This window comes from Cervus canadensis, chromosome 20 (genome assembly GCF_019320065.1).
Source record: "Cervus canadensis isolate Bull #8, Minnesota chromosome 20, ASM1932006v1, whole genome shotgun sequence".
Lineage (NCBI taxonomy): Eukaryota > Metazoa > Chordata > Mammalia > Artiodactyla > Cervidae > Cervus > Cervus canadensis.
The window spans coordinates 32,567,238-32,581,620 of record NC_057405.1 but is presented as its reverse complement, the minus strand read 5'-3'; the positions used below and the strand labels follow the sequence as shown (position 1 = coordinate 32,581,620).

Sequence of the window (14,383 nt, the reverse complement as noted above, 5' to 3'; positions counted from 1 at the left end):
AAGAAAAACTTTTGAGTCCCAATCCTCATCTGGCTCTTTCATAATTGCTCTCAGTGCCAAACCTAAAACAAATTTCTCAAGCTCATTCTCTTAGCTGGAATCCTGTAACATTAAACGTTTCCCTCACCAATCCCAATTTCAAAATCTGTAACAAAGGGAATATTTTGTAAATGTTTCTCAGTCTCTATTTATTAAATACTGAAAAAAAAACCTGTATTAATTGATTAGCCTGAATTGGTTAGCCTGACAAATACAATACTCATAGAGTATTCAAATTAATTAGAAATCAAACAGCTACTCTGTATAACACTGATGTTTTCCTATTCACCTAAGATTAGAAATTGTTTTGTTAGTCACTTTTCATTCTATAATGGGATAGATAATAGTAGAGCTCTTAAAAAGTATGCAGATTCAATTTAAAGTATGCTTAAGAGCAACTGAAAATCTGACAAATTTCCAAGGGAAATATAAAATGGCAAAACCACTCTGAAAAACTCTTCAGTAGATTCTTAGAACATTCAATCTACATCTACTCTGTGGCACACCAATTCTATTCCTAGATGTTTATTTCCCCACCACCACCTCTAAAAAAGAAAGAAACATGTTCACAAAAACACTTGTGCAAGAATGTCCAGAGCAGCCTTGTACAAAATAGACAAAAACTAAAAGCAATGATGGTCATTTGTTTGTCAGCAAAGAAAGGGATAAACTGTGAAATATTCATACAATGGAAATGCTACTCAGCAATAAGGAACAAAGCCCTGATACAAGTAACATTATGAATGAATCTCAAAACTATCCTGCTGAGCTAAAGAAGGCAAACACAAAAGAATATATACAGCACTGATTTGTGTATATGAAGCCCAAAACTGTGTGCAACAATCAGTGCTAAAAGCAATTAGAAAGTGGCTAAGTTTGGGATAGGGAGAAGGGATTGGCAGGGAGAAGGGATTGGCAGGGAGAAGGCAGGAAGGAGCTTCCTGGAGCCATGAAAATTTTTCAGTCTTATTTTACATAGTGGTTATGTAGACACATAAGACTGCCAAATCTATACAACTGAACACTTAATATCTTTACACCTGCATTTAAATGTACATAATTCACATCACCATAAAACAAAATGTTTCTCAGCTTAACTATTCAAGGAAAAGAATGATTTGCCAAAGCAATGTTTCTCAAATTCAAAATCAAAATACACATTAGGCAGAATAAACAGTTTGATGATCAAATGTACATTATGGCTGAAAAAGTAGCTATCATGGATGAGTGTTTACAGAATGATGATTCTGAGCTAGAAGGAGGGTGATCAAACACATCGTCTGCCTCAGATGCCCATCCCAGTGTAGACCTTATGTTACAGCTTAATTGTGGCCCCTTCACTCTCTTTCAAACTGGGGTGCTAGAGAAGACTCTTTAGAGTCCCTTGGACAGCAAGGAGACCAAAACAGTCAATCCTAATGGAAATCAACTCTGAATATTCATTTTGAAGGACCAATGCTGAAACTGAAGCTCCAATACTTTGGCCACCTGATGTGAAGAGCTGACTCACTGGAAAAGACCCTGATGCTGGGAAAGACTGAAGGCAGGAGGAGAAGGGGACAGCAGAGGACGAGATGGTTGGATGGCATCACTGACTCAATGGACATGAGTTTGAGCAAGCTCTGGGAGATGGTAAAGGACAGGGAAGCCTGGTGTGCTGCAGTCCATGAGGTCACATGACTGAGTGACTGAACAACGATTTCACTCTCAAAGGAATCCTAATTTAGATGAAGACCTATGGACACACTTTGGCTAAAAGGGCATTTATTATTTAGTACAATGAGTTCATTCACCTTTTCATTCAACTCACATCCACTTAACATCTACTGTGTAGCCAAACATAATCCCTACATTCTTGCTACCACTTCATATTGCTTCTTTGTTTCCAAAATTAAGATTTAAATAGCTAGAGGATTTCCCCTAAAGTTAACTTAAAATATACAGATGAGGACAAACTAAGTATAGAAGAAATCAGAAACTTTTTCCAAAATGGAAATACAAATCAAGCTTATTAAAGAAAAATTCTAATTTTGAGCTGTGCCAAAAAAAAATGCATAAAGATGTTTATAAATATAAAATAAAGGAAATATTTACCTGCTGCCCTGTAAAGTATTTTAGGTTCAAAAAATATACAAGGATTTTTATCCTCTATGCATGATAAAAGAAGTCCTTTGGCCTGGAAAGGGCTTCTGGGTACAACCACCTGCAAAAACAGATTATTTTTAAAGACAATTCTAGTGAAAATGTCTCCCAGTAAACTCATTCATAAGGGTCAAAATTTAAATAACCAATTGTTACTAATATAGAAATCTTATATTTTTAGACTAATTACTATTAATCATAAAATTTACATATTGTCCAAAACAATTCCATTTGTTCCACAAATATTTATTGCAAGCCCACCATATTCTGGTAATTAAGATACTGTTATTTTCTCAAGGAGCTAAACTTGCACATACATTAAAAAATAAAAGGAAACCACAAAGAGCACTCACCAAAACAAAAGAGTAAATTTATTAATATCTTCCTGTATTGACCTCCAAGTCTTTTCTGCTAATATGTTACTGCTGCTTTCAAAGGTTTGCAAGTTTCTTCCCCAGATTTAACATCTCTTATTTCCCCAGAAATAAAATCTCTTTTCCCATGATAAATCTGGCCTTCACTTCTTAAGTGGAAAAATAATCCACTGAACTTTATGATCGAGGTGATATAACGTGTAGTTACAGCAAAAGTTCCTGGTGGCTCAGACAGTTAAGAATCTGACTGCAATGCAGGAGTCCCAGGTTCAATCCCTGGGTCAGGAAGATCCCCTGGAGAATGGAATGGCAATCCACTCCAGTATTCTTGCCTGGAAAATTCCATGGACAGAGGAGCCTGGTGGGGTACAGTTCATGAGGTCAAAAGAGTCAGACACAACTGAGGGATTAACACTTTCATGTCTTTTTTTCACTTCACTGCAAAACTAAAAGCAAAGTGTGGATCCTGTACACTTCCAGCTGGAGAAAGGGCTCAGGACCTTCTTGAGATTGAGGTTGATAAGGAGGAAAGTAACAGTAAAGACAGGAGGTAGCAAGTGTGTTAACTGGGCTAAACTCACAATGTGGATTAATTCACCTACTGTTCGTAGCAATTCCATGAAGTAGCAATTATTATTTTCCCCAATTTAGAAATTAAAAGAATGAGGTCTAAGCAGGAACCAAGTAACTTGCCCAAGGTTACATCACTTGCTACATCAGGGATTTTCACCTCTTCTGACTCGTCAGGTTCTTAACTTCTACAGCACTTTGGCTCAAATCACAAGCTGTTGTCCAGTTTAATCATTTTTAAACAACTGCATCCACCTAAGTGTTACACAGGAAGAGTTATCATCGAAATATAGCTGAATTTATCACAAAGACTCAAATAAGATCGCTTGAAGCAAACTGTATTTGACTTTCAAAATCATTTTTATACAATTTTAGTGAAGGATTTTTATGTAAAAAATAAAATAGCACAAATCTCACTATTTTCTGAAAATAGACTGCTAAATGAATAGCTCATTGTGACACACCATGTCTTTATCTTATGTTCCTATTTTAGTTTTTCTTCATCGGCCTTCTTCATGTTTATTTTTAGCCCTTTGTACTATATGTATATTCTCATTTAGGATAAAATAAAAGAGAAAATGTGGAGGGGAGCAAGGTCTTAAAAATAGACATTAAACGTGAATTGATCTTCAGCTCAAGCACAAAAATAACTGTTGACTGAAATGTTTCTGGCCCAAACTACCACTTGCAGCTTGTATTGAAAAATTATGCAAACCATTACTTAATTTTACAACTTTGATCTGGTTGAAAAAAATAATAAAACATACACACACATCCACAAATGACTTCTGTTATCAAAAAACAGGCATAATCGAAACATGTATATTATCAAGTGTGAAACAGATCACCAGCCCAGGTTGGATGCATGAGACAAGTGCCACTGGGAAGACCCAGAGGGATCGGGTGGAGAGGGAGGTGGGAGGGGGCATCGGGATGGGGAATACATGTAAATCCATGGCTGATTCATGTCAATGTATGGCAAAAACCACTACAATATTGTAAAGTAATTAGCCTCCAACTAATAAAAATAAAATAAAAACAAAAATAAGTTTAAAAAAAGAAAAACAGGCATAAAGTCCTGGGTAGACATATCTATAAGTTTCTATAATGACTCACTGGAAAGCTTTTCAGAAAATAAAAAAGAAAATATTATTAAAAATTAGGACATAAAATAAGCAAAAATATATATTTTTTTTAATCAAAAGACCTAAGATTATTCTGGAAGGCTATAAAAGAGAGAGAGGCTGCAAAATTAATGACTTGAGGAAGCATTTACCTTACCCTGGACTAGAGATTACACCAAGGTAACAAAGTTTTTTGTCATGGTATTGAAAACGTAGGAAACAGACTAAGAGCTTTACTCCTCTGACTGCGAGGTAAATATGGTCTAAGCAGTAGATTTATTAAAATTACGCCAGAATCAAATTTTAAGTGAGAAAGCTCCATTAGAAAGAAACGGAGCTTTATACACTGCTAAATTTTTAATGGATAACCAGCAAGAATTCATTGTATAGCACATGGAACTCTGTTCAATGTTATATGGCAGCATGGATGGGAGGGGAGTTTGGGGTAGAGTTGATACATGTATATCTAGAGCTAAGTCCCTTTGCCGTTCACCTGAAGCTATCAAAATATTGTTAATTGGCTGTACCCCAATACAAAATAAAAAGCTTTTCTTAAGAAAATAGATAACCATTAAGAACCTGCTGTATATAGCACAGGGAGCTCTACTCAATTCTCTGTAATGCTCTGTACATATGGGAAAAGAATCTAAAAAAAAGAGTGGATATATGTATGTGTGTAACTAATTAACTTTGTTGTACACCTGAAACTAATAACATTGTAAAGCACCTATACTCCAAGAAAAATATTTTAAAAACACAAAAGAAAGAAAGAGACAGCGCTTTCTGCTCAAATGGAATTTGCAAGTATGGCCTTTCTATTGAACAAATTCGTGAAACGTGCCAAAGATAGACAGGAATGTATATCTTACTTTGTCATTTTCATTTTTCATGTCTTGGTAAAATATGCTATTTTGATAAATAAATATGATTTTTATTGCAAAAAAATAGAGAGCTTTGAATGAGGTTGAAGATAAACTATGTTTTCAGTCTTATTATCTGAAGTGTATGAAATCAACATCAGGGTCAAGCCAGTGTCACTTCAAGAAGAACAGTCTATAAACCTGGGCCGGGTGCTTAACCTAAAAGAAATAAAAGTTCTCTTTCTTAAAAACAATTAAATTCACATAAATTCCAAAATTTCTGATTGCTTTTCTCTAGATAAGCATATTAGTTAATATGAATAGAATGAACCAAAATGGAAACATCAAATGGAGAGCAAGCAAAGTACGTAAGTGAGAATACCTTGATTCCTGGGCAGTGGGCAAAGAAAGCTTCAGGACTCTGGGAATGATAGAGAGCCCCGTGGCCCACACAGCCCCAAGGGGACCGGATGGTGAGGCTTCCACAATTAAAAAGGTCCCCAGACCGGTAGCGATACTTGGCAGCTTCATTAACAATCTGAAAGGAAAAGAGAAAAGGGACATCTCATGATCGGTCCTTTTATTCCCATCGATTTTCTTAAGACATCTTATCTAATCTTTAAATATATGCCCATAACAAAATAGCTCAAAGGTAACAAAAAGTTCCTAAGATAGGGGGCGGGAGACTGGAAGTAAAAGTTGTAAACTTCACGGACTTGCCTTAGAGATGCTCCATTAGGGCAAAATGCAATCTTCTCACCTGATCAAAAGCAGGGAAAATATAATCTGCAAACTGAATTTCTGCAATGGCGGTAGCACCAGTGACTGCGATTCCAATTCCAAATCCAACGATTCCTTGTTCACACAGTGGGGTATTAAAAACTCTATCTTTACCTACAAAAGACAAGAAAGTCACCTTCATATGACAAATGAGAGTAATGTGATGCATGATACAATGGAAAATTCACAGAGTTAATAACCATGAGGTAGAGGAAAACAAGCAACATGTGAATGAAACAGTAAAGAAATAGTACAGTGGTTGGTTTCAAGGTAAATATAGTAATTATATTAATCAAGTAACCTGAATGTCCTAAATTGAAAGATTGTCACACTAGGATAAAAGAAAGTAAAACCCAGATGCTTAAAAAAATAAATAAAATAAATGTAAGGAAAAGGAAAAAAAATACACACACACAATGAAAAACCTAAACCAAAAGAAATTGATGTCACTACATTAAAAGCAAACAAAGTAGACTTTAAGGGAAAAGGTACTATCAGAGATAAAGAGGGAAAATTCATACTGTTAAAGGATTCAATTCATAAGGATGACATAATTCTAAATTTATACTCATATAAGCAGCATGCATGCTCAGTCTGAGTCATGTCTGACTCTTTTCAACCCCATGGACTGTAGCCTGCCAGGCTCCTCTGTCCATGGGATCTTCCCAGCAAGAATACTGGAGTGGGATGCCACTTCCTCCTCTAGATCTTCCCAATCCAGGGATCAAACTCCAAGTCTCCTGCTTAGCATGCAGATTCTTTACTACCGAGCCACCTGGGAAGTCCCATATAACAACACAAACTGCACATAAATAGAAAAAACTAACAGAATTAAAAGGATAATTAGATAAAATTCCCAATACAGTGGGAGATGTTCACGTACAAGTCTCACTGACAGAAAAAGCACATCAAAATAAAAAGGTAAAAACTATTGAATATTTGAACATGGTTAACAAATATAACTGATGTAGAGCACCCAAGAGCTAAGAATACAAATTCTTTTCAAGTGAACACAGAATATAGACACCAATTGTCCACAGACCGAGCTATATATTCAATCAACAGCCAAAAGATTAAAATCATACAGAGTCAGTCTCAGACCGTGGTGGGATTAAGCTAGAAGCCAAAAGCAAATTTTTTAAAAGATATATGCATCGGCACCCTCATGATCACTGCTATAATATTTACAATAGCCAAGCTACGGAAGTAACTTGAGGGTTCAATGATTGATGAATGGATAAAGAAGATTTTACACATATAGATAAATAGATAGATATAGATACACAGACACACACACACATACACATACATACACAATGGAATATTACTCAGCCATAACAAAGAATGAAATCTTGCCATTCTTTGGATGAACCTAGAGGGTATTTTGCTAAGTAAAATACATCAGACAGAGAAAGAAAAACACTGTGTGATTTTATTCATATGTATAAATCTGAAGGGGAAAAAAGAAGAAAAAACAAAAACTCAGGCTGATAAGCACAGAGAACAGGATGGTGGTTGCCAGAAGTAGGGGTGAGGGTTAATAAGAATGAGTGAAGGTGGTCAAAAGTTACAAACTTCCAGTTACAAAATAAATAAGTCATGTAATGTACAGCCTTTTCATACTGCTCATGGGATTCTGAAGGCAATAATGCTGAAGTGGTTTGCCATTCCCTTCTCCAGTGGACCATGTTTTGTCAGAACTCTCCACCATGACCCGTCCATCTTAGGTGGTCCTACAAAGCATGGCTCATAGTTTCACTGAGTTAGGCAAGGCTGTGATCCATGTGATCACTTTGGTTGGTTTTCTGTGATTGATGCTTTTGAACTGTGGTGTTGGAGAAGACTCTTGAGAGTCCCTTGGACAGCAAGGAGATCAAACCAGTCAATCCTAAAGGTAAACAATCCTGAATATTCATTGGAAGGACTGATGATGAAGCTGAAGTTCCAATACTTTGGGCCACCTGATGCAAAGAGCCAACTCATTAGAAAAGATCCTAATGCTGGGAAAGATTTAAGGCAAGAGGAGAAGGGGACAACAGAGGACAATGCCTCAAAAAAATTTTAAGCCTAAAAAAAAAGCATTAAATACATGGCTAAATATCCCATGTCCCAGAGAAGACATTATAATGGAAACCAAAAAGTATTTTGAACTGAATGATGAAAAAACTATGCATTAGTACTTATTGGAGAAGGAAATGGCAACCCACTCCAGTACTCTTGCCTGGAAAATCCCATGGATGGAGGGGTGTGGTAGGCTACAGCCCATGGGGTTGCAGAGTCGGACACGACTGAGCAACTTCACATTCACTTTCACTTAGTACTTACTGAAATTCCAATCTCAGTCATGGCAGAATAGTTTTCTTCACACTAACACTCCCACATCAAATGATTACAAATCTGGAGAGAATATAACCAACAACTACTTAAAGGCACAGAAGAACCAAAAAGCAGGCCTGAACAGAAGAAGAATTGACCCTTGAAGGAAAGGAAATGCGGGCGGGACGGGCTCCCCTGGGAGACCTCCCCAGGCTATATGACTTGGGACAGCTAAGACGAAGACACACAGACTCAGTACTATTTTTTTTTTCATATTTATTTATTTGGCTGTGCCAGGTCTTAATTGCAGCACACAAGATCTTTGATCTTCATTTCAGGATGCAGGCTCTTAGTTGCAGTATGTGGGATCTAGTTCCATGACCAGGGATTGAGCCCTGGCCCCCTGCATTGGAAGCTCTGATTTCTATTGATCTGCAGGATACATTATCTGCATCATACAACTCAATTGTCACCTGAAATTTCACCACCTCTTGGCCAGGATCAGGATTTTTGTGAAAAATTCTCATTTCAGAGAGCTAGTCAGACACAAGCAATGGCCTAGCTGATGATCTAGCCAGACATAAGCAATGGCCTCGCCAACAATCTAGCCAGGGGACCAAAAGCCTAGGATTCATGTTTCATGAATCTAGGATTGATCAGGATTCATGTTTCATGTCCATAACCCAAGGATACCCATTCCTCTTGGTGCACAGAACTCACTTTCAGTTCAATCATTCCTTTGACAGTGAACCACACAGAGGGGAAGTGTTGGGAAACACCCAGTAGACACATCCTACAGTTTGTACCCTCAAAGCAGCTGCAGAAACTTACAGTATGATTCATACTTATTGGGATCTGGGACTATCTGCTAAAATCATGATCTCCATCCTTCATCAGTTCTCCATCTGACTGCAAGTAGCTTGGTAACTGCTGAAGAGCTAGGCTTCCATCGACCAACTGCAATTCATTAATTGAAAAAGAACACAGAGTCTAGCTGCCAAGTGCAAAATCCTGAACCCTGACATACTGGGAGCACCATCACCAGATGAGCAGGGTTCCTATCTATTCTCTGCTGCTTCAAGCACCCAGATTCAGATATTTTTCATCTCAATTAGTATAGCCCTTTTTACTGCTAGAAGGCAAAAGCTGAGTTTCCTACAGCTCTTACTTCAAAATGGTTTGAGGAAACTGTTTAATAACTCTCTCCAACAACTTCCTATGATCTAACAGAAACTGCTTCAACAAGAACTAAGTATTAAAAATCTGTTTTGAGAAAAAAAAATCTGTTTTGAAAAGAAAAGAAAAATATAAATTTTTTAAAAATCTGTTTCTATTATCTCCCAAAGAGGTCATGATGGAGGGTAAGAGCATAAATAAAATGCACAGTACTGGTAACTTCCTTAGAATGCAGTTCAGTTCAGTTCAGTTGCTCAGTCGTGTCCGACTCTTTGCGACCCCATGAATCACAGCACGCCAGGCCTCCCTGTCCATCACAAGCTCCCGGAGTTTACTCAAACTCATCTCCATCCAGCCATCTCATCCTCTGTCGTCCCCTTCTCCTCCTGCCCCCAATCCCTCCCAGCATCAGGGTCTTTTCCAATGAGCCAACTCTTTGCATGAGGTGGCCAAAGCATTGGAGTTTCAGCTTCAGCATAACCTAACATGAAGTTCGTACACGTCATATTTCAATGGGTGAATTGATGCATAGAGGGATCGCACTCTCAGTCAAGCCTGTTCTGGGTTTAAGTGCCATCACCACAAATTACTACACTTTCTAAGCCTCAGTTCCACTATCTACAACAAGTTGCTCACAATACTGAAAAGATTAAAACAATTCACACACTTGTTCAAATGTTTATAAAGTACCTAATGTTGTCTAGACTCTATTCTCGACACAGAGGACACAGCAACAAACAAAACCAAAAAAAAAAAAAAAAATCCTATCCTCCTGGAACTTACTAGTCAGGAGAAACAGACAATAAAAACAAAATAAATGACAAAGGACTTCCGTGGTAGTCCAATGGTTAAGAATCCACCTGCCAATGCAGGGGACACGGGTTCGATTCCAGATCCAGGAAGATTCCACACGCCATGGGGCAGCTAAGCTCGTGCACCACAACTACTCAACCTTCATGTTCTACAGCCTGTGCTCCACAAGAAAAACCACTGCGATAACCCTATATGCAAGGCAGAAAAAGAGACACAGATGTATAGGACAGACTTTTGGACTCTGTGGGAGAAGGCAAGGGTGGGATGATCTGAGAGAATAGCATTGAAACATGTATATTATCAAGTGTGAAACAGATCTGCAGCCCAGGTTGGATGCATGAGACAAGTGCTCAGGGCTGGTGCAATGGGCAGACCCAGAGGGATGAGGTGGGGAGGGAGGCAGGAGGGGGGATTGGGATGGGGAGCACATGTAAATCCATGGCTGATTCACGTCAATGTATGGCAAAACCCACTACAATATTGTAACGTAATTAGCCTCCAACTAATAAAAATAAATGAAAAAAAAAAAAAAAAAGAATCCACCTGCCAATGCAGGGGACATGGGTTCAATTCCCAATCCAGGAAGATCCCACACGCCATGGGGCAGCTAAGCTTGTGCACCACAACTACTCAACTTTCATGTTCTAGAGCCTGTGCTCCACAAGAAAAACCACTGTGATGAGATGCCCCTGCACTACAACTACAAAGTAGCCCATGACTCATGGCAACGAGAGAGCCCACATGTATCAATGAAGACTCAGCACAGCCAAAAATAAATAAATAAATAAATTTAATTAACCAAAATAAATAAATGGGTAAAATACATGGTGCATGAGAGAATGACAAGAGCTAGAGAGAACAGGAAAGCACGGAGCGTTTAGGGGTGAGGACGCGAGACTCCAGTGGTCTTAGCCAGGAAGATCAGGGAGGCACCACTGTCTGATGACATTTAAAGGAAGGGCTGAAGAAAGTGAGGAAACATACTGTGCATACATCCCAGGACATAAATGTTCTGAACAGAGGGATCCATGAGTGCAGAGGTCCTGGGGTATGAACCTGTTCAGCATATTACAGGCAAGTTATCAAGTCCAGAGGGCCTGGTGTGGAGTAACAGAAATTGTGGGAAGACATGAAGTTGAAGAGTGAAGGGGATGGGCTGGGGAGGTGGGAGAAGTCAGACAGGGCCTTGTTGGGGGGAGGTCACTGTAAACATTCTGACTTTGCCTGTGAGAATGAGTCAGTAAGCACATGAGCAAGACGGGAAGTCAGGGAGCAAAGTCACCCCATCCTCCAAATCGCATTCCAGCAGGAGCCCTCTGGCTGGTCCTTGGTGACCAGCCTGTAAATAGGCAGATATGGACCCAGCAAGACTGGTAACACGAGGCTGCAATCACCCCAGCAAGAGATGATGACACAGAAGAGCAGCAAAGGTGTGCATCCAGATAGACAGCCTAAAGATAGTGTCAGAAGGAGGTACTGAGGAAACGGGTGTGAAGCCTGAGTCAGAGAAGTGCTCAGGATTTAGAGGCTTTTTGACTCAGATAGCCGGAGGACAGTTACCACCTCTCAAGGAAGGGAAATTATGAAGCAGGAGGTGAGAGATCAGCAGCCCCGCTGTGGAGATGTTATGTCTGAGCTGTGCCTTCAGACACAGAGGGAATGCGGTTCATTGGACTGTTAGGTGTATGAGTTGGAAGTCATCAGCATGAAGATTAAAAAACATGGGACTGGATGGGACTCCCAGGTACATCTAAATGGGTACATAGAGAGGAGAAACCCAGTGCTAAAAAGACAAGGTCTGAAGACTTCCCTGATGGCCCAGTGGCTAAGAATTCACCTTGCAATGCAAGGGACACAGGTTGGATCCCTGGTTGGGAAGCTAAGACCCCACATGCCCACGTACAGCGGTACTGAAGCCTGAGTACTCGAGAGCCTGTGCCGCCACAACTAGAAAGTCCATGTGCCGCCAACTAAAGAGTCCACGTGACGCAACTAGAGAGTCCACGTGACGCAACTAGAGAGTCCGCGTGACGCAACTAAAGAGTCCACGTGACGCAACTAGAGCGTCCACACACCGCAACTAAAGAGTCCACGCGCCGCAACTAGAGAGTCCGCGTGACGCAACTAAAGAGTCCGCGTGACGCAACTAAACAGTCCAGTGCCACAACTAAAGAGTCCACGTGACACAACTAAAGAGTCCACGTGACACAACTAAAGAGTCCACGTGACGCAACTAAAGAGTCCAGGCACCGCAACTGAAGAGTCCACGTGATGCAACAAAGGTCCCACTTGCCTCAACTGAACGCGCCTCAACTGAACGCCGACACAGCCAATTAATCAATTCATTTTTAAAAGGCAAGATGTGAAAAATAACTAGCAACCTTGGCAAGGAAAAAACAGCCAGAATTTGGAGGCAAACTAGCAGAACGTGCTGGCCTAGAAGTCAGACGAAGTGATCCTAAGAGACTGCAGTGACCTGAGCCAAGTGCTGTCAGCTGAAAAGTAAAATAGAGAGCCAACAGGAATTGCTGTATGGTGCAGGAAACTCAAACAGGGGCTCTGTATCAACCAACCTAGATGAGTCGGGTGGGGAGGGGGATGGGAGGGAGGTTCAAAAGGGAGGGGATGTATGTATTCCTACAGCTGATTCAGGTTGAGGTTTGACCAAAAACAGCAAAATTCTGTAAAGCAATTATACTTCAATAAAAAATAAATTGGTTAAAAAAAAGTGAGATGAGGGCTGACCATTTTCTAACTGGTGACCTGGATATAACAGGTGGGAGAAAGGGAGAAAACAAAGGCCTAATTCAAGGGGGACCGGAGAACAGAAATTGGAGACAAGGAATAATAACAATTGTACTCGGAGAAATTCTGCTGTGGAGGAAAGAAGAGAAAATGAGCAACAGCTAGCTGGAGAAGAATATGGAATCAGTAGAGGGATTAAGATGGAAGAAACAGAAGGATATTTGCAGGCTGGTAGAAATGATGAGGGGGCGGGGGGACTGATGACTGAGAAAACTAAGGACATGGAGAGAAGGAAGAATGAGTGGAACCATGTGTTTGAGATGGTGACCGAGGAGGAAGGGGTCTCGTGTGCCGAGTGACAGGAGCCCTTATGTGCATTCAGAGGGAAAGCACGTGTGAGCACTGATGCTGGAACACAGAGAGATGCAGTGGAGAGTTTGCTGAAGTTCTCCATTCGCTCCATCTATCTTAGTAAAATGTAAATTAGACTATTAGCTAAGAGAAGGATGGGGGAGCCTGGTGGGCTACAGCCCATGGGGTCTCAAAGACACGACTGAGCAACTAACATACACACACACACACACACACACACAGATGGGGGAGGCAGTGGTTTTTTGTTTTTTGTCACACTGTGGCATGCAGGATCTTAGTTCCCAGATCATGGCTCAAATCCGTGCCTCCTGTGGTGGAAGTGTGGAATCCTAACCACTGGACCACTAGGGAATTCTGGGGAGGCAGTGTTGAGAGAAAAGCATATGAAATAGTCATACGGGAACATGTAGCCTGGGTGGGCCCTGAAGGTCACCAGTATTGAGCTGAAAGTGAGTTCACTTGACAAGATATGTTTTGCTCCAACAATATTCAGCTCAGGATTGAGGATATAGACAAAGATGGATTTAACCAGCATTGAATTTTGCCAAGCAAATCGTGGCATGGAATTTAAAGTGGGTATAAAGGGAAGAAAGGTCATCAGGGGAGTGAGAGTCAGTGATGGGGTGGCAGGATTCATGACTTCAAGGATCAAGACAGTCAAAGGGTTGTCAGAGTGGAGGCATGAGAGGCAGTGAGCTGGGGAGATTCGAGGTGGAGGTCAGAGTTGAGAAGGTTTCAAATTGAGAGGATGGAGGGACTAGGAATGACAGTCTGGGGTAGGTAGACCATACCTGGGGGGTAGACCATAAAAGTGAAAAGCTAAGGTAGGATGGAACACAAGATCCCTAGAGCAAAAGATAAACAACCAAGAAGAGCATCCAGGTGGATACTGACAGGAGTGCTGGTGAGGCTGGCGGTGAGCCACGCTAGGAACAGAGAGGACTGGCCCGGAGTCAGCAGGCAACAAGGAAGGACAGCATTAGCACTTGACCGTCAATACATTATTGAATTATTTACTGCAAACATTCAATAAATGTTTATTTTGAAAGACTAAATTAGATAATAAGAGTTA

At 40.2% G+C, this 14,383-nt stretch overlaps 1 protein-coding gene across 1 annotated transcript in view; it reads right to left on the bottom strand.

The window, feature by feature from the left end:
* Positions 1–14,383, bottom strand: part of BCKDHB (branched chain keto acid dehydrogenase E1 subunit beta) — a 257,879-nt gene that overhangs the window by 195,421 nt on the left and 48,075 nt on the right. Inside the window, exons 4-6 of the mRNA XM_043438990.1 lie at positions 5,870–6,003; positions 5,492–5,647; positions 2,134–2,242 (exon numbers count right to left, since the gene is read on the bottom strand). Coding sequence (XP_043294925.1) covers positions 2,134–2,242; positions 5,492–5,647; positions 5,870–6,003 — 399 coding nt within the window. The remainder of the gene's footprint in view (positions 1–2,133; positions 2,243–5,491; positions 5,648–5,869; positions 6,004–14,383) is intronic.